The following is a 21,195-nucleotide window of genomic DNA, read 5'->3' on the forward strand; positions in this document are numbered from 1 at the left end:
CCCCATTCATTTCAGAGCGCCACAGCATTGCCCCCATTCATTGCAGAGCACACAGCATTGCCCCCATTCATTGCAGAGCGCCACAGCATTGCCCCCATTCATTGCAGAGCGCACAGCATTGCCCCTAATAATTGCAGAGTGCACAGCATTGCCCCCATTCATTGCAGAGCGCACAGCATTGCCCCCATTCATTGCAGAGCGCCACAGCATTGCCCCCATTCATTGCAGAGCGCCACAGCATTGCCCCCATTCATTGCAGTGCGCCACAACATTGCCCCCATTCATTGCAGAGCGCCACAGCATTGCCCCCATTCATTGCAGAGCGCACAGCATTGCCCCCATTCATTGCAGAGCGCACAGCATTGCCCCCATTCATTGGCAGCATGATGATATACTTACCAGGCACGCAGGACACTCCACATACCACACATACTCGACAGTCTGCCAGCATGAAAACGGCCAAACCGGACTGGAGCTGACCTCTGACCTGCGATCACATGCTGGCTGCTGGCGTGCGTGCAGTGTGGGAGACTGGGAGGAGGAGGGATCGTCGGCGCCAGACGATGCACCAGCCAGAGCCAGCACCGCCGTCCACCGCGCAGGCGCAGCCAGCCAGCCGCCCCGCCGTGACGTCATGCCGCTCACAGCGGGAGCGCAGAGGGGGCCGGGGCAGTGCACGCAGCCTGCACAGCATCAGCGGCCGCCGGCCAATCAGCGGCGAGCGCGAGCGGCCAATCAGCGGCAAGCGGCCCCACTCAATGCAATCCTCAAAGCGGCACTGCGGGCGGCCGCCGGCCGGCAATACTTAAAGCGGCGCTCTGCGGGCGGCCCTATTAAAGCGGCCCCAGGGCCGACGGCCCACCGGGAAATATCCCGGTATCCCGATAGGCCAGTCCGGCCCTGGCTGCACTCAGATGTGGTCAAAATCCAGATGTATTGGACATAACAATGTGGCAAAAAAGTGGCAAGGTAGACGCGTTTCACACAGTAATAGCATACGTATTAGTGTGTGAAACGCGTCTACCTTGACACTTTTTTGCCACATTGGGATGTCCAATAAATCTGGATTTTGACCACATCTGAGTGCAGCCATTTCTTTTCATTATTGACTGTCTACGGAGGCGAGCCGGGGCGAGCACCGCTGTTGGTCATCAAGCTTCCCATTACCTTGAGCAGTGTATCTCTTTCCTTTGTAATCTCCTGATAGTACAGAGCCTTGGGGGCACTCTGCACATGCTCAGTTTGATGCGTATTGGTTTTTTGTTTTTTGGGAGGGTGCATGTGATCAGCACTGTCCAGACAGAGGATCATGGAGCCTCATAGGAGAGCAGAATGAAAACTCCTCCTATAAGCTTTACCCAGTGCTATCAGTGTACACTGATAGAAGTCACAAGACTGCTATATACTGCCGATGAGAAAAGGTATTTAGCAGTTAATTTTTACTAAAATAATTTAAAATAAATTGCATTTCCATGTTCTGTGTACTGTAGGAGACCAGATATAGTGAATGCAAGCTCCTGGGTTTAGTAGGAGCAGCTACTCAAAATGAATGCACAATGAAAATACCTTACAATGTTTTCCTTATAGGAAATGGCACATTTTGTTGGGCTGAAAGACAGGTTCCCTTCATCATCGGTGTTGTAGCTGTCGTCTTCAAATGTGTAGTAGCCATTAGACAGTAAGCGAGGACTGTGCCGGCACGGTGATGCATCCAGCGTAGGCAGGAAAGAGTTATTAGGTGTTTCCAATCCTAACAAATCACATGTGTCTCTAGAAATAAAAAGATACAAATCATAAATGCTATTCTTTCACACCACAACCCAACATCAAGGTAACTGGTTGATTTCCAATTAGCCCCACCCCTGCAGAACCTTTGAAACAAATAATATGCTGCAAAAATAAAACAAGTGAACATTTGTAAGGCTTTTCTGTAAATGAAGATAAATGGGGCTCCATTCACACTTAGCGTTTCTGCAATGTGCGACAAAGTGCACAGAAAGCGCACATTTTGCCGCAGTGCATTGCAAATGCGCATATCGCTTGTGGTGGCAGTAATGGTCACTGCGATGTGCAGAAACATGCAGAAAAACAATGAGCGGAAATGCGTGTTCTTGTTACAAGAAGATTTAAATGCGGCATTAAAGTGTTACTAAACCAACAACAAAAAAATCAGTGTGTATATGCAGTAACGCATGCTTGTTATACTCACTGTGGAACCTAAGGGGTTAATCCTCTGCATTGTGTAAAAAAGGCTGTTTGATCCTGTCTTCTCTGATCCTCCCCTTTTTCCACCATCCCCAATCCATCTGCTGATAGTACAGAGCCTTGAGGGCACTCTGCACATGCTCAGTTTGGTGTGTATTGCTAGAGTTTTTTTTTTTTTTTTGGGAAGGTGCATGTGATTAGCACAGGGCCAATTAGCAACTTTTTGAGATGGAAATGAGGGACACCTATTAGCAAAAGTATGTAGACATAGCACCCCCCCCTTGCCACGCCCCCCTTAAAGGAGATTTAAACAAAAATAAAAGATTAGTTAAACCCACAAATGCTTTTTTTCACCACTACTATTACTTTATGTTGGCTTTTTGACATTTACAAAAGAAGCAATTTAGAATTTAGAAATTGGATGAAAGGTTTGGCACTGGGAAACACATTTTGAAAGATAAATAGTGCATTTTATGTACAACTATATAGATCAGACCAAAATGAGGGACAAATGAAAAGGAAAGAGGGACAGAGGGACTTTGTTCCAAATCAGGGACAGTCTCTGGACATCAGGGACAATTGAGAGTGATACAATTACCACTGTCCAGACAGTCAGGGGTCCTGCAGCCTCATAGGACGATCAGAGGAGAATGAAAACTCCTCCAACAAGCTTTAACCAGACACTGATAGAAGTGACAAGACTGCTATATTCTGCTGATGAGAAAAGGTATTTAGCAGTTTATATTTACTAAAATATTTACATTTCCATGTTCTGTGTACTGTGGGAGACCAGATATAGTGACTGCAGGATCCTGGGTTTTTTAGCCCCGGAGGATTTGGCTGCTCAATGAGCAGGCCCTATTTTGTGATTTGACACTGTGTGAATTTAACGGACAATTGTGCGGACGTATGACGCTGTACCCAAACGAAATTGACGTCCTTTTTTTCCCACAAACAGAGCATTCTTTTGGTGGTATTTGATCCCCTGTGCGATTTTTATATTTTGCGCTATAAACAAAAAAAGAGCAACAATTTGGAAAAAATAACAATATTTTTTACATTCTTTTATATGAAATGCTCAAAAAAAAAAAAAAGTAAAAATCTAAATTTTTTAACATTTTAGGCCAATTTGTTTTCTGCTACTTATTTTTGGTAAAAAAAAAAAATTCGCAATAAGCGTATTTTGATTGGTTTGCGCAAAAGTTATTGCGTTTACTAACTACGGGAAAGATTTATGTCATTTTTATTTTTTTACTAGTAATGGCGGCGATCAGCAATTTTTAGTGGGACTGCGACATTGCGGCGGACAGATCGGACCCCTAACTGACATTTTTGACACTTTTGGGGGGACCAGTGACATCACTGCAGTAATCAGTGCTAAAAATATGCACTGTTACTGTAAAAATTACACTGGCAGGGAAGGGGTTAACAGTATGGGTGATCAAGGGGTTAAATGTGTCCCTAGGGGAGTGATTCTAACAGTGGGGGGGGGGGCATGGCTTGTGAAGTAATCACAGAGACATGCGATCCTATATAGCAGGATCACATAGCCTCTGTGATCACTTCAGGGAGAAGTACGGACGGCTGTGTTTACATCAGCCGACCGTCCTTTTCTGTCAGCGGGGGGAGATCGCGAGTGGCCCCCTTGAGTCTCCTGAGCGAGAGACGTAGTACTACGTCGGTTTGCCCAGGAGCGGCTGCCTGCCGCAGTAAATCTGCGGTGGGCAGTCATCAAGTGGTTAAGGTATTTTTAAAGGGTCATAATAAGATTTGCATTCTGTAAAAATTAATCCAATTACCCGCATAATTAGTTTCCACCCATCTGGATATTTATGGTATTGTGGATTTAGTTTACAAAAGAATAACCTGTGTAGATTTCTCATTATGTTATTTGCTATTTTTTGCAATTAAAAATATTGTTTTTAGTACTCCACAGGAATTAGCACATGGATGGATTGAATTTAACATATTACAGTGGTTGTAAACTTAAAGAGGTTGTAAACCCATTCAAATTTTTATTTTTCTTTCAACCTGTAAGAGAAACACATAATGAGCTAATATGCATCGCATACTAGCTCATTATGAAATACTTACTTAAGAACGAGCCCCCCCCGTGCCGCCCGCTTACCTGTATGATGGGCGACATGATCAGTCGCCTGTCTTCCGGGATCGCGGCATCCGGCCATCTGATTGGCCGGAGCCGCGGTGACGTCACTCCCGCGCATGCGTGCGGGAGCCGACGGTCACGGCACGGGGCTCTGAAGGAACGGCACCAGCGGCTGTTCCTTCAGAGCGCATGCGCCAGTGACGTCACTGGCTGCATGTAAGGTAAATATCTCCTAAACGGTACATGTTTAGGAGATATTTACAGTACCTATAGGTAAGCCTTATCATAGGCTTACCTATAGGTACAAGTGACAGAGGAGGGTTTACTTCCTCTTTAACTGTAGCATTTGTACCCTTAGGTAAGCCTTTAATAAGGCTTACCTATAGGTACTGTAAATATCTCATAAACTGGGACCGTTTAGGAGATATTTATATTTCATGCAGCTGATGACGTCATCAGGCGCATGCGCTCTGAATGAAACGGACACCCGCGCCGGTTCTTCAAAGCCCTGTGCCATGACCGGTGGCTCTTGCACGCATGCCGAAGTCCACGAACCCGGAAGGAAGACGGGCCTCCAGCGGGGACAACGCGGGCTTCATTTGCAGGTAAGAGTCACATAATGTGCTAGAATGCGATGCATACTAGCACATTATGCATTTACTTTGCAGGTAAACAAAAAGAAAAAAATAATGTTGTGAATTTTACTTCCTCTTTAATCCTTTTTATTAAAGTGGAACTCCGGTAATGGATTTTATTGCATAGTTAATTGGTTCAGCTTGGACCAATGTAAGTATACATATGACATAGCGTGAGGGAAAAAAAAGCCAATTACTGGCTCTGTTTACATCACGTGATCAGCTGTCATTGGCTGAGGGGCCAGGTCTGTGATGACCCAAGTCTCATTGACTCGCTGACCACAAAGCACCCGCAGGGAGCACGCAGGCAGCTCATGCACGAGAGGACGTAAATGGACGCCCTCCTGGCGATTTAGGCCTGTGATGTAGCCGTCTTTCGGCTATAGCGCGAGCATGAAGAGGTTAATCACTATGCCAAGGTCACTTTAAATAGAGTTCTGTATCACTAGACTGGGATTATCTAATTAGTCAGCAATAAACAGTGCAAAGAAGTAGTAACTGCAATGTGAATAATAATATTATAACTTGTCTAGTGTGTACTCTGGGAGAATGGCTAGGAAATGGTGCAATGTTCCCTGAGATGTACCCTTTAATATGAGCAATAGGCAAAGGTCTCTTAGGAGCAGCTACGGGGAAGGCAGTCCTTAGTCATATTTCTTTAGACGGCCAGCGTTGGGGCCCAGTTTTCCCAGTGGTGCACAACGTATTTACGCAGGGGTGGCTGCGGTTAACCATTTTAGCACCGCAAGTAGTAGCTATAGGGAAAAGCTGCAGCCAGTGTTTCTCTCACTCTCCAATCTTAGCTAAATACCTGGTTACATGCAGAAAATGCAATCCTTTTTTCCAAGCTAATTTTCCTAAGCAATTTAATGAGAAAAAATTAAAATTTTCGGCTTTGATGAAATTTCACCAACATAACTTGTGTCTTCTCTAGTCAATAGACAACCATTATCAAGAGTTTTATTCCTTTAAACATTAGCATTTTTGGAATAATGATAATTGTGAGATTATGCATCACAAATGCATACAATGATTTATGAAATACCTAATGTTATATATAACAGATCTACACATACAGTATGACTGACCTGGAAATATTTTTAGCTAATAAAAAGCCCAATGGAATGGTATTTTACCTTGTAGGTGAAAATAATCTTTACCTTGAGTAATGGCCAAATAGAATGGAAGGCAGTCGTGCCAACTCTTTGAACAATGATGAATCTGTTTGGGATTAATTACAAAAAGAAAACATTAAATAAAAGTATATAGTATATAAGTATATAGTTATCTGTGTGTGAATGTGCATTATGGACCAATTCACATTATAGGGTCTATAAAAAAAAAAAAAACTTGCTGTGCAAATGCCTCACTAATTCTCAAAGCCATCATGAATAATAATCGTAATGAGTGTAATGTGTTTATTTCCTATGATAATCAGCTCCATCTAGTGGCCATAGTGCAGTATTGTCCTTATTGAAGTATTTCAGGAAAATACTTCATTAAGGTCACTAGATGGAGCTGATGATTATAGGAAATAAACATATTATGATGAAACATCTTGATGACTGTGTGAATGCTTAAAGCATTTGCACAGCAAAATGTTTTTATAAATAGCAAATACCTATAAAAGTGCTGCGCCAGAAATACCTAATCAATATATAAACAGGTGATATTGATGGTGTAATAAATATCAAAAGAGTCTAAAATAAAGTCCATAAGTGTCCAAGTAAAAGTGAAAAAAAGAAACTTCCAACAAGGTGGTAAAATAACCAAGGTGGTAAGAAAATCATAAAAATTTCTTCACAAACACCGCTGTGCATATATCCCACCACCGGCTAGATTGGTCTCTCACCTCAGCCACAGACACATAAAGGGTCAAAGATCGCATATATCAGCTGTAGCAGCCTGGGGATTATCCTCTCCTAGCTCTCTCGGATAGCCCAACATAGATCACTCAGGTGGGGATGGATGAACTCCGATCAAACTCAGAAATCGGTGTATATATAAAACAAAGGGGAGATATATAGTGCTCTCCGTCTGAATACCAATGTCTTTATTAGATATAGTAAAAGGTACTCACATTTGGCGGCACTCAGCGGTGCACGCAATGCAGACAGATACACATGCAGCTGGGACAAAGGGAAAGTACGACGTCAGGTACGCAGGCTCCGCCCCTATACGCGTTACGTCAGAGCTAACCAATAGCCTTCGACTTCTTCAGTAGGGGTCAGAATTTTTATGATCTTCTTACCACCTTGGTTTTTTTTACCACCTTGTTGGAAGTTTCTTTTATTCACTTTTACTTGGACACTTATGGACTTTATTTTAGACTCTTTTTATATTTATTACACCATCAATATCGCCTGTTTATATATTGATTAAGTATTTCTGGCGCAGCACTTTTATAGGTATTTGCATATTATTTGGGAGGTGTTACAGAATTTGTGTTTGCAGCTGGATTATTGCACTGATATTTGTATACTTATTTGCACCAGTATTCATTTGCTGTTTCAATTGTTTTTACCATCTTTGGTTTTTTCACTAGTTGGTTGCGCTGATAATTTATTGATTATTATTTTTATAAATAGACCCCTAAGTGTGGTGACTTTCATTTTTCTGCACCTGATCAACCCCAGGTCAAGGAAAGGGCACATAGAAAACAATAGTGATAGGGCACATAGAAGAAATGACGTCTATGTGCCCTTAGCCCTATTTACAAACGTGTACAACTGTAGTATATTGTGTAAAAATTATATTGTATAAAAAAAAAAAAAAAGAGATGCTGCTTTTTTCTGCCACGCACCAGAGCTCACCTGAAGTCACTGTCTGTTTCGGCACTAAAACCCATATTTTATTGCAACGCATGGTGTATATGTTCTGCCATTTGTTTTAAATGGCAGCTTAATGCACACATGCACACCTGCACTATATATGCACCACAACACACCGATGTGTATATTCTGTGAGTTGTAGTGCAAAAAGTGTAAACTTTTTTTCATGGGTTGCCGCGAATTACCGCACACAGGGAGGGGTGAATGGTTTCATTTTACTCAGGTTAGCACTAAGCAGAAATTTGGATTTTGAAATGTGGACACGTTTATTCAAATATTCATTCCTATTTCCATTCTGATTCCCTTCTTCCTGGGGCCTGAAGCTAAATGAATTCCATAAACTCTTTCTAGGCTCATACAAGTACAAATTGTAATCTTTGTGTATGAGAGCTAGATACAAGAGTAGCTATTGTAGTCCTATTTCTAGCAGTGATATGTTACATAGTTTCCTTCTAGTATATTTATACAGCATACTAGGTTTAAGAGCCCATTCACACAGGGGCGACACGACTTGCTGGGGCGACCTGTGAAGTATAATTGAAGTCAATGCAAGTCGCCTCCAGGTCGCCCCAAAGTAGTACAGGACCCTTTTTCTAAATCGGAGCGACTTGTGTCGCTCCTATTAGAATGGGTCCTGTGCTAATCAATGGCAGGCGACCCACCGCGACTTGTCAGGCGACTAAGTCGCCTGACAAGTCGCACTAGTGGGAATGGGGTCTTAGTGTCGGTTCACACTATGGTGATCCGACTTCGGGGGCGACCTGTGAAGTCGCGTGCACCGCGACTTGCACGGACTTCACATAATTGAAGTCAATGCAAGTCGCTCCGATGTCGCCCCGAAGTAGTACAGGAACTATTTTCTAAGTCGGAGCGACTTGTGTCGCTCCTATTAGAACGGTTCCCGTAGCACAGAATGGACCGCGACTTGTCAGGCTGACAAGTCGCGGTAGTGTGAACTGGGACTTAATAGTTTGGTGTTAAAACAGTATCAGGCTTCATTCACATGGCCGTAAAAATGTTACTGATGTTATTACACACGTATTTTCTAGGAGAAAAGTTCCTGCGTAATGATCAGTAAAATACTTGCGTATAAATGCGTCAAGATATGTATGCTTACATAGAGATGTAACATTTCCAAAAATTTTGAAGCCATGAAAAAAAAAAAATTCCCCCTGTTTTTTCTCAGAAAAAAATTGAAATTTTGGAAAAGTTGAAAAAAAAACAAACAAACAAACAAATTCAGCATAGTAGTAGCTTTACCAATTGAAAGCCATGGAAAGATGAAATGTATAACATCTGCTTGAAATAAAAGTACAGCTTATTCAGTAAATACTGTAAACTAAACTTGCTTTTTAAAATTGAATTTTTTATTACAAATGGAATGCCAAGGACTGTATATGATAAGATGATTTTACCTATACATGAGAACAAGCAACCATTCGCCTTTCCTTCATAATAATGTAAAAGCTTTCTGCCAATATGCATGCTCAGTTATTGACAATGCTGATCCAGAAGCATAGTGTATTACTCTATAAAGAGCTTGATGAATGTTCTTCTGATTTTCAGGTGTCATTTTCTCTACAAATGAAGGGATTGTATATTTTTAGGAGGTCGTGGTTTGTAACATTTCCTTACTTGAAGATGCTGCTGGTGAAGAAACACTTTGTGATGATCCAGAAGCAGCAGAAAGAGAGTTCCTGGAATGAGAACTCTGGAGGGAAAAGCTCCTCCCACTTTCATTCTGGTCTTCATTATATTCTATAAAGTATTTATCTTAAGGGCCCTCTGGCATGCCAGAATGTGTTTTGTCCTCCTTGTAGCATTTGGAAAAGAATATTCCTTCTCACAATATTTGCAAATTGCAGCTTTGCATTGAGCAGAAATCATACTGTTGACATGTTTCCAAACTCCAGATTAGGGGTCTCAAACTCAGTTTAATTGTGGGCCGCATCAGCAGTAGGGTTGTCCTCAAAGGGCTGGTTGTATCTGAGTTGCGCTATGTACAGAGTGCAAGGTTCAGGAGTGCATTATGTGCAGAGTTCAAGTCTACGCTATGTACAGAGTGCAAGGTTCAGAAGTGCGCTATATACAGAGTGCAGAGTTCAGGAGGGCTTTATGTACAGAGTGCAGGGTTCAGGAGTGCATTATGTGCAGAGTTCAGGACTATGCTATGTACAGCGTACAAGGTTCAGGAGTGCGCTACGTACAGAGTGCAGGGTTCTGTAGGGCATTATGTACAGAGTGCGGGGTCCAGGGGTGCATTATGTACAGAGTGAAGCATTCAGGGGTGTGCTTTGTATGGAGTGCAGGGTTTAGGGGTGCACTGAGTTTGTAACCCCCCCCCCCCCCCCATGAAGCTTTCTCACATCTCTTTCATATACCTGGCCCGGCTCTAGTACCTTCCTATGTAGGTAGCTCTACTACCTGTGTATTTGCAGGGAGATCGTTCTTTCCCTTAGATTTTGGAGATCTGTCCCCGCTGTGCCCCAATGTGAGTGCGTCCAGGAATCTGTTAGATCCAGGGATCTAACAGAGACCTGAGGGCAAAGCTGTCCCTTGTAAACACTGAAGGCTTCTATATTTACAAGTGACAGCGGGGAGTGGGAGCGGAGAGTGAGAGCAGAAGGTGGCGGAATGGGGTTCTGGCCATGTTCCAGCTGCAAAACTGGGTGTGAGGGCCACATGATAAGGCCTGGAGGGCCGCTTTCGGCCCACGGGCATTGTGTTTGACATACGTGCTCTAGATGTTGGTCACACCATTTTATGAGAGGAGGAAAAGAAAAACCAATTTACTGAGCAGACTATGTAGACTATGTGAAATATGCAGTGATGGTAGAGTGCCTTAAAAGGAATCACTTAAAGGTTATAAGGATAAACAAATTTGTCAGTGTTTTGGCAAGACTTTGCATTAAGTCTCAGAAATCTTTAATTAAGGAGTTGCATAGTATGTACTTTTGTTTCAATATGTTCTGATCAACAGTGTTAATTTTAAATTTCGATTTAGTTTTAGTCATCATGGTCTTTTGACTAAAATGCCATTTTAGTTTTAGTTGTATTTTAGTCTTTTGACTAAAATGCTATTTTAGTTTTAATCTAATTTTAGTCGTCTGAATTGTTTTAGTCATATTTTAGTTGACTAAAATCTCCAGTAAATTTTAGACAATTAAATCTGATACATTTTAGTCAACTATAAGTCTCCATTCACACTGGTACGACTTGTCAGGCGACTTGGTCAGCCTGACAAGTCACGCACCGTCGCATCCCATAGTGTAGTACAGGACCGGTTCTAATAGAAGCAACACAAGTCGCTCCGACTTAGAAAAAGGAACCTGTACTACTTTGGGGGCGACCTGGAGCGACTTGCATAGACATTCTTTTTACGAAGTCCGTGCAAGTCGCGCCGAAGTCGCGCTGCACGCGACTTCACAGGTCGCCCCCTAAGTCGGAGCGACGTAGTGTGAACTGAACCTAAATCGAATGGGATTAGGTAAATTGCAATTCATTATTTAAAAATGTCTCTAGAATTTGCAAACAAATTATATACTCCTGGAGTAAAAATATAATAATATGTTATTATTTATGGTATTAAGGTTTGAACACGCACTACACACACAGGTTTAGTCATTGTGATTTATACCATCTTTATAAATAAAACCAAGTTTCATAAACAAAACAGAAATATTGCTTTTTGACAAACAGAAGTGCAACTTTAAAATACAAAAAAACTCAAAAAACTGTAAACTCCATTGGCTGTAATGTCATTGCCCCTATTGCCTGAATATATTACCAACATTAAATATTAAGAAAAAATATAGGAAAAGCCTTTTTCCTAATTTTTTTTCTTTCAGCAGCTTAGTAGATGCCCGTTACTTATGCTTATGCGGTAGTCTAATACAGGTTTAAACTTTAATGTGCTATTATTACAGGCTCTGGATGGAATTGTGCCTATATAGAAATGGCCAGCAGAGTAGTGTTAATTTTCAATTTAGTTTTAGTCATAGTCTTTTGCCTAAAATGTCATTTTAGTTTTAGTTGTATTTTAGTCATCTGAATTGTTTTAGTCGTATTTTAGTCGACTAAAATAGTGTTAATTTAGTAGACGAAAATATTTTAGTCGACAAAATTAACACTGCTGATCAACCTCTGTGTGGGTGTGTTGTATTTGTCTTTTGGCCATCCAATGATTTCATTGGTATGCTATGTGTCTGATCCTATCCATGTACGTGTCACCTTGTTTTCTCTTCAATAAAATCTTTGGCAAACAGAAATCTTTCATTAAGTTCTTCATGTTATATACTGTAGTTTGAATACTATGTCATAGATATATTTTTTTCCAGAAAAAAAACAGCTTTGAAAAAAATGGGAACAGTTTTTTTCCCAGTTTTTCCATTTATTTCCAGGCCTTCCCATCTCTTTGCATACATAACTTGTTTTTATGATAATGTATTTTTCTCCTTTGTTTAGACTCAATTTACTTTTTATTTTTGGATCCTGTGTTACGGATCTAAAAAAAAGCAGCTCATGTTTATTTTACCTGTGTGAATGGCTTCATTAAAAACAATGCTGCTGTGTTCAGATCCATAATTAAAAAACACTTGTATATAGGGTTGCCACCTTTTCTTCAAGCCAAACCCGAACACTTCAGCGGTGTATGGCAATTTATTTTTTAAGGGGGAACACTGGATTCTGGTCTAAGAGGGAACTCTGATGTAAGGTTGAGTGTCCGCTCATCAATGCCCAGACTTACATCAGAGTTCCCTATAAATCAGGGTTCCCAAAGCCCCCCTTACATCAGAGTCCACAGAGCAACCCATACATCTGAGTCCCCTTACCTTACTGTGTTCGCTTGCTCAGAAGCAGGAGAGAGAAGGGAGGGAGGGGGGAGAGTTCAGTTACAGATAATGGATGGTAAGCTCACTCACCCAAGGAAGCAGGCTCTGGCATTGGCACCTTTCGTCCATGGCGTATCTGCCAGCTGTTGGGCTTAGAATTTCCCACCCACACATACTTTTTCTGAGGCACAGGGTGCAGGGGCAGACACCGAGGGGTAGGGGCAGGAAGTGGAAGAGCAGATTGAGTCCTCTATTCTCTCCCGTCTATTGGGGGGAACTGTGCTGGCTCTGGGTAGTGTGAGAGAGAGTCATATACACTCAGCTTAGATAACTGCAGCCAGCCCTCCAGACAATTGGCAACCCTGCTGATTATGATGTGCTCAGGCACACCCAGCCAGTGTGCACACCTATGCAAATAGTGCTTGCGATACTTATTTACCTGGCAAGCCACAGTCCTGTCTGAATAATGTGTCCGGGGTTTCAGGTGATCTGAAACTCGGACACATGATTCAAAGCCCGGACCGTTCGAGTGAATCCCGGTCAGGTGGCAACCCTATTTGTATATGCGTCTATTTATGGCCCCGTATAAGAAGCCTTAAACTCAAAAACTAAAAATGTATTTATTGCAGTTTACTAATTCTTAAATGTGGTGGCTGCATTACTATTCACTTTAAGGCTTTTTTTTCCTTTATTTTTACCTAGTGATCCTGCCAGTAGCACACTTCCTGTCTAAGGGTGTCTACACCCCACTGGAGGAGCAAAGGAGCCACCCTTGGACAGCAGCATTGTCAGTCTAGGGATAGGTAAACCAAACAGATTCCCAATACCCCAATACTGTCTGAGAATCTATATATAACACGGATAGCACAAAAAACAGTGCAGTGTAAGACCCCATTCACACTGGGGCGACCTGTCAGGCGACCTGGTCGCCTGACAGGTCGCCGTAGGTCGCCTGCCATAGAGAAGCTGTGGACCCGTTCTAATAGGAGCGGCACAAGTCGCTCCGACTTAGAAAAAGGGTCCGGAGCTTCTTTGGGGCGACCCGGAGCGACCTGCATTGACTTCAATGATATGAAGTTCGTGCCGGCCGCTCCGAGGTCGCGGTGCGAGCTGCGCACCGCGACCTGTGAGGTCGCCCCGGCAAGTCGGATCGCCCCAGTGTGAACGGGATCTTAAAATACAGAACAAAAAATAAATATTGTGATATCTGAAAACCTGGGTAAACGTGAATGTAACGTGACAGATAAACTGTGTTATAAGATTAAAACAAATAAGTTCAAACAATAATAGAAGTGTTTATTAGTGATCGACCAATATCGGTTTTTCGTTGCTGATATTTTGGCAAATGCATATCGGTATCGGCCGATATTTTCGTACATTTACATTTTTTTTTTCTTGACAGGTACCCTTGTGGAGGGATCTGGGGGTCTAAAAGACCCCAAACCCCTCCTCTGCACTTAAAAGCATTCAAAACGCAAAGTTTGGCTGTTTTGAATGCTGTGATTTTTTTTTTATCTGGCGCCAGTACCCGGAAGTGATGTCATGACATCACTTCCAGGTTTTTGCATGGAGACCCGATCAGAGCCGAATATGGCTCTGATCGGGTCTTCGGCGGCCGTGCTGGCTGGTTGCAAGGGTCTCCCATTGGGACGGGAGACCCGGGCGAGCCGCAGAAGGCAGCGGGAGGAGGGGACGTCCCCTCCCGCTCCTTGTAATGACAGCCAAGCAGCTTCTTAGCCGCATCGGTTGTCATTACAAGACAGCCGACCTTCGGCTATGGACGCCCATACCGGGGTGATGCCTCTAGCTGCAGGCATCACTCCGGTACAAGCACTATCCCAAAATATCGGTAACCTCCGGGGCTGATTCTGAAATATCAGGGAAAGTGCATATCGACCCTCGATATATCGGCTTTGCCGATAATCGGTCGATCCCTAGTGTTTAGTGATAAGTCCACTTGGAATAAAAATCTTCAGTGTAGTGCCACCTTTGTGCTCACAGGCAGCTCACCTTACTGCTGTAAGTTAACAGCATTAGGTTGTATATCTTTAGATGCAAATCCTTCGCCCTTTTGGTGTGTTTCAACACCTCTAGAAACAGTATGTCACCTCTGCCATCCTCTTGCAATGCCTCCTTAAATAGCTCCATTCATCCCCTGACGTGAGTGTGACGTAACGCGTAGGGCAGAGGCATCCCGGAAGTGACGTCTGACGAGCTCGGCGCTCGTGGATAATATGATTGTTTGTCATTTTTAAAAAGTAAGCACCCATGCTGTTGCTTATTATTAAAACCCTTTAAACATTAATGCACTATGGAAATCCCTTTTTATACCCAGGCATATAATGGAGTATTTTAAGGAGGTATTGCGAGAGGATCACAAAGGTGACATACTAGTCCTAGAGGCGTTGAAACACACCTAAAGAGCAAAGGATTTGCATCTAAAGATATACAATCCTAATGCTGTTACCTTACAGCTGAAAGGTGAGCGGCCTGTGAGCACAGAGGTGGCGCTACACTGAAGATTTTTATTGGAGTCGCTGTGTAATAGTCACTTATGTCACATGGTGAAGGGACAAGTTGCGATTTATGGCATATCTCAATAGTCTTATTTGCACCTATATGTATGGTTTACATTCCAAGTGGACGTATCACTAAACACTTCTTATATTGTTGTATTTATTTGTTTTCATCTTGTAACAAGAGTTTATCTGTCACTTTACATTCACGTTTACCCAGGTTTGCTGATTTCGCCAACATTTTTTTTTGTTCTGTATTTTTACACTGCACAGTATTTTGTGCTATCCTTGTTATATATTTAAATTCTCATACAGTATTGAGGTATTGGTTATCTCATGCACTTTGTATTATTATCACTTTAATAGCGCAGCACCATATATATTTTTAAATTTACCGTATTAGCTAAGGGTTTTACTTAGTTGGTGTTGGACTACTGTTAGTGTGTTTATTTATTTGATTTGATTCACCATCAGTGATAGCGCGGGAGCCTTCATGATATAAACCAAACAGATTCCCCATCTACACTGGAGTAGTCAAGGTGGATGGAGGAATCCTCCCAGCTGTACATACAACATGTGACAATTTAATTCCCGGAATGTCCACAGTGTAGCACTATGGTGGTGAAAACTTAAGCGTGTTCTGGCATGTTCTAACTTGCACCCGCCTGGGTCGCAGACCAGTTGACTCAGTCTTTACGGAGTAGCAGAAGAAATAACCTGTGTGTGCATTTTGCTGTTGGCAGAAAATGAGTGACAGGAATTTGGAGTAGTGCATTAATACCAAATTTGCAAATGTGCGAGTCAAACTTTAATTCTGTTTCAACAGGCTTATGGTGAACATTCCATAAAGACATCAAATGGCAAAAGCAGTTAAAGGAGGGGCAGGAAGATGTCCACGCAAGAAGTGGGCAGCCAAAAATGCAAAGGACGGATGCAAATGTGGAAAACCCTTGTATACTTACGCTGGTGTGTTTTTTTTATCACAAGGATTATAGCTAGCTAAGAGTTCATAGAACAAAGTACAAGGCACAATGGCCAACCAACATTGCTACTTGCAAATTCTAAAAAGACCAGAACTCCGGCCTGACAAGTGGATTCTCCACCACGACAATGATCCTGCACAAATTTTTTTTTACAGTTTATTCCGGGAATTAAACTGTCACACCTTGTATTCTGACAGCAGGATACATTATCTTTGTTTGAACAAATATCCATCAGTCATACGTACATCTTCCTTTTTTCGGTGTTGACATTGTGGGAGGTTTTCGGTCCATCCTGAAAATGTTTGTGGTCCCGATCTGTAGGGATAAATATTTTGGTTAGAGAATGAGTAATACTACATGGACAACCCATGATCAAAGCACAGGATCATTTTAAAGTAAGTCTCCAATGGTGGCTCCAATACTGTATATGGGGAGGTCCTCATCTGTTATGTCTCAGAGTCACTCAGCAATTTCAGTCTGAATTTATTTGATATGAACTTATTATCGTGATGAATTATATCACTAAGCTAAGAATCCTCCTGGCTAAAATAAGCGCAGCAGATAAAGACTTCTATGTCTGGGACATGAACCAGACAGATGAAAGGTCCTTGAGATAAAGAAGGAATCCATACTGTGGCAGAAATATCTAATAACGGGAAGATAGGACGGTTAATGTCTATTAGCAAATCCATATATAACTAGCTACTCCTTTAACCACTTCCCGCCCAACGACTTCATATGACGTTGTCGACTTTGAATGGGAATATTTGAATGATGGGTGCAGCTACAGGCATTATTCAGATATCTTCTTTTTCAGCTAAAAATTCTCTGCACTGTAAAAACAATCATAACGGCTGTTTAAATGTTTTTATAGGTGGCAGGAGGGGACATCCCCCCTCCCGCCACCCTCCGGTGCTTCTACCGGCTCACCCGTCACTCAGCGTAACATCATCTTTCACATTAAGCAAAAAAATTGTGCTAACTTTAACTGTGTTTTTGTTTTTTGTTTTTTCAATTCATGAAACAGTTTTTTCCAATAAAAACGTGTTTAAAAAATTGCTACGCAAATACTGTGCAACATAAAAAGTTGCAATAATGGCCATTTTATTCCCCAGGGTCTCTGCTAAAGAACAAATATAATTTTTGGGGGTTCCGAATAATTTTCTAGCAAAAAAATGACGATTTTTACATGTAGAAGAGAAGTGTCAGAATTGGCCTAGGTGGCAAGTGGTTAAATTGAAAACATCAGGAAATGATGTGCTGGAACTGGAAAGAGTCTAGAGAAGGGCAACTCCACTGATAAGGGGTCTGTAAGATCTCAATTATGAGAAATGACTACAAATATTATACTTATTCTCTCTGGAGAAGAGACGCTTAAGAGGAGATATGATTGCAATATACAAATATCTAAATCAGGCATGTCCAACCTGCGGCCTGGGGGCCACATGCGGCCCAGAACCGCAGGCAATGCGGCCCACTGCCCCCTGACAATTTTTATTTTTTTTTGCTGAGAAGGAAGGAAGTCGGGTCGGGGGCACAGCCACAGCGGCTTCCAACTAACTGTAGGCAGAGGCTGCCTTGGAAGGGATCATACACTAGTTGCGTTAAATTAGTGCTGGGGGGGCGCGGCAGTGCGGGAAGGGGGCAGCGGCATTTTATTACTTATATACCTTAACTATATAATATAAATTTTATATGAGGCCCGAGAAAATGTCTCTACAGGCAATGTGGCCCAGAGAAGCCAAAAGGTTGGACACCCATGATCTAAATGGTGATCCTAATACAGGGATAAGACTATTTGGTTTCAGTTTGCTTAAGAAGACACTGAGCCTTTCAATGAAACTGGATGAGAAGCCGATTAATCACAAACGGCATAGGGGATACTTTACTGTTAGAGCGGTAAGGATGTGGAACTCCCTTACACAATTGGTGGTGTCAGCAGAGAAAATCTCTTAGATTGGCATCTTAGTGAATGCAATATACAGGGATACGGAAGTTTGGTAGAGACATAAATACATACACCCACACAGTTTGAATTGGATGGACTGATGTCTTTATTCAACCATACCAACTATTTCTCTAGGTAATGGGATGTACATGAGAAGGGTCACTAGAAGCAATAAGGAGGTCCTAATTCCAGCATATAGATCTTTAGTTATCACTAGAGGGATCAGCAGCAGGAGCAAGGAGGTCCTGATTCCTCTATATAGATCTTTAGTCGGACCTCATTTGGAATACTGTGTCCAGTTCTGGAGACCTCACTTACAAAAAGATATTGATAAGATAGAATGAGTTCGGAGACAGGTAACATAAAATGGTGAAAGGTCTGAGGAATAAAACAAATAAGGAGAGACTACAGGAACTTAAAAGAGAAGTATGGGAATTTTTTTAAATTATACTTACCTAGGTGGATGCCACATCGATCCCCCACCAGCTCTAAGGCTGAAAATCAAACAATCAAACACTGCTGATCACTTGGTTCTCTGTGAGCAGAGAACTCAGGTTCCCTGAGAGGAGACTCTCAGTCACCGCTGTCTGCTCTGCCCCCCCCCCCCACCCCCACCATGCACTCACTGGAGCACTGGGCTGTGGAGAGGGTGGGAGCGGCCGGCTCCGGCTCTCAGCGGCTCGCCGAGAGCCTTAGCCGGGTGCCGGTCCAGGCCTGTGGGCAGATCCCAACCAAATGGTCACGATCTTTCTGAGCCTGGATAGGCTCTGTGACATCAGCCAACAGCTGGCTTAAGCCTGCTGAAAACGGGTCACAGGAGTGCAGAACGAACTGAACTACTGTGATCCACAGGAGAAGTACAGCCAAATGAACATGACCCCCCAAAACATGACCATAAACTAGCTTTCACCCCCTGCTGCTCCATACTTATGTCCAAACTAGAAAATAGACCCTGTGTAAGCTCCATGTTGGATGGTGTCAGAGCTTATACAGGGTTGATGACATTACCACCTCTCTATGACAGTGATCACATTGGTGATTAGTCACTCAGGCCAGCATACTACATCCTTATTCCCCCTGTCAATACCTGGAGGGACATAGTTTTTGGAGACTCCATCTCTGTTTTAAATAGGAAAATAGGGAGCTTTTAAGAAAAATGATACTGTTGCTAAATATTGTAACATGGCATTATAGTATATGGCAGTGGTCTCCAAATGCGGTCCTTTGCTTCCTTTTATCCAGCCCCTGGCACACTATTTCATTCACTGACATCAATGAAGGAGTACAATTCCTTTCAGTGAAAACAGCGATGGAGCACTATTCCTACCAATGACACCAACAATGGGGCACTGTTCTTCCCCATGACACCAACGATGGGGAACAACTCCTCCTAATGATACCAAAGATGGGCACAGTTCCTACCAATGACACCAAAGATGGAGACAGTTCCTACCAATGACACCAAGGATGGGGCACAGTTCTTCCCAATGAGACCAAAGATAGAGCACAATTCCAACCAATGATACCAAAGATGGGGCACAGTTCCTACCAATGACACCAACAGTGGGGCACAGTTCCTCCGAATGACACCAGTGATGGGGCCAGGTGACTCCAGTGATGGGGCACAATTATTCCTAATGACACAAACGATGGGGCGCAATTTCTCTCATTTACTCAAAGATGAGGCATTTTTTATTCCCACCGATGCTGGGTCATTTCCAACTCCCGATAGTCACGGTCCGGCCCCCCCTGAAGTTTGAAGGACAGTAAACTGTCCCTTTGTTTAGAAAGTTTGGAGATCCCTGGTGTATGTTGTAAAATAAATTTGAGAAACTCTGCATATACATGTAGAGTTCTTTGTGTTGAATAAAGAGAACGGTTATTTGGAAAGATGCTGGGAGTATTTTTCGTGTCTGCTCCCAACTGCAGTAGTTAAATAAATTGGAAGTACGGATCAATATTAGGATAGGAGCTGTCAATCTATAAAATTTCCAAGACATGTTATCACTCCTTGCAGCAGGTTTGTCTTGACTTAAAAACTCACAGTGCACTTTTCTATATCCTCCAGTTATGGGGATTGGACACCCAAAAAACTAAACTCAAGGCTCACTACTAGCAAGAGGCCTCCCTTTTCTCAATAGCCCCAGGATACTGCCTTGTGCCTTGGGGTCCCACAGTGACCCAAAAAGCCACTGAGATACTATAGCTCAAAGTCAAACGACTTATTTCAGGAGAAGGGAAGGCCAATTATTCCATACCACACAAGTGACAACCCTAGGACAGGTCAACCATCCTTTTCCCAAAAAAATCCATTCTCATATTCTGTACCCCTGGCATAGGCTTGAACGCAATCTCTGTAGCAAGAAGAGTAGGCTTAGCCCAATATAGCTGGTTGTGTTCCACATTTACTAAACCTAGCTTTGACATCTTAATGCACGTCATTTCAGGTTTAGATGAAAACCTTTTTTGCCATATTTCTCGCAGTACAGTTTACTAAACTTTTGGGTAAATCTCATGCCGATGGGATCAGAGAAGCACAGATCTTCTCACATTCCTGTATCAATTCCCAGTTCTCCTGGCAGTCCCCCATATCCTTCCCTAGGGGGAAGCTAGGCTCCTTGCCACCTTTATGTCCTCCCATCTAAGTGGGATTGAGTAGCATTGCCAACTCTTAACAAACATGGGACAAAGATCTTCACTAAAGGGACGTTACACAGTGCCATCTTAAGAGCATTATAGGCCCCTGGGCAATGCAGTGCACTGGGGCCCCGCCTACACAATCTCCCATGAGAATAACAATGCAAATGATCGATAAGGCGATATTTATTGGTACAGCAGTGCCAGACTAATGACAGCTTCCAAGTTGGGGGGCTGGGTCCGGTGAGCACACACACGGATGGGAGTCAGACTCGACTGTCCTGTGTGTGCCTGTTCCTGTGGAGGTGGACAGCCATTCCTGCAGTTGTTGGCTCCCCCTCCACGGCCCAAGTGACCCGATAGCAGCACAGGGCTGACAGGCGCTTGCCACCTGCTAAGTTCGGCGGCAGGATGCAAACAGGAATCGGGACTAATGCTTGGCTGGGTCCCTGGACAGGTGGGGCCCCCCTGGCAAGTGGGGCCCCCGGGCAACTGCCCAGC

General features: G+C 42.9%; 1 protein-coding gene across 1 annotated transcript in view; it reads right to left on the reverse strand.

Moving 5' to 3' along the window:
- The window catches only part of TMEM71 (transmembrane protein 71), a 52,030-nt gene extending 35,611 nt beyond the window's left edge, over positions 1–16,419 (reverse strand). Inside the window, exons 1-3 of the mRNA XM_082259818.1 lie at positions 16,355–16,419; positions 6,108–6,168; positions 1,567–1,770 (exon numbers count right to left, since the gene is read on the reverse strand). Of these exons, the coding sequence (XP_082115944.1) occupies positions 1,567–1,770; positions 6,108–6,168; positions 16,355–16,400 (311 nt within the window). The 5' untranslated portion in view covers positions 16,401–16,419. The remainder of the gene's footprint in view (positions 1–1,566; positions 1,771–6,107; positions 6,169–16,354) is intronic.
- Between the last annotated feature and the right edge of the window lie 4,776 nt (positions 16,420–21,195).

The sequence above is a fragment of the Pelophylax lessonae genome (genome assembly GCF_965119305.1).
Source record: "Pelophylax lessonae genome assembly, chromosome: 5".
NCBI lineage: Eukaryota > Metazoa > Chordata > Amphibia > Anura > Ranidae > Pelophylax > Pelophylax lessonae.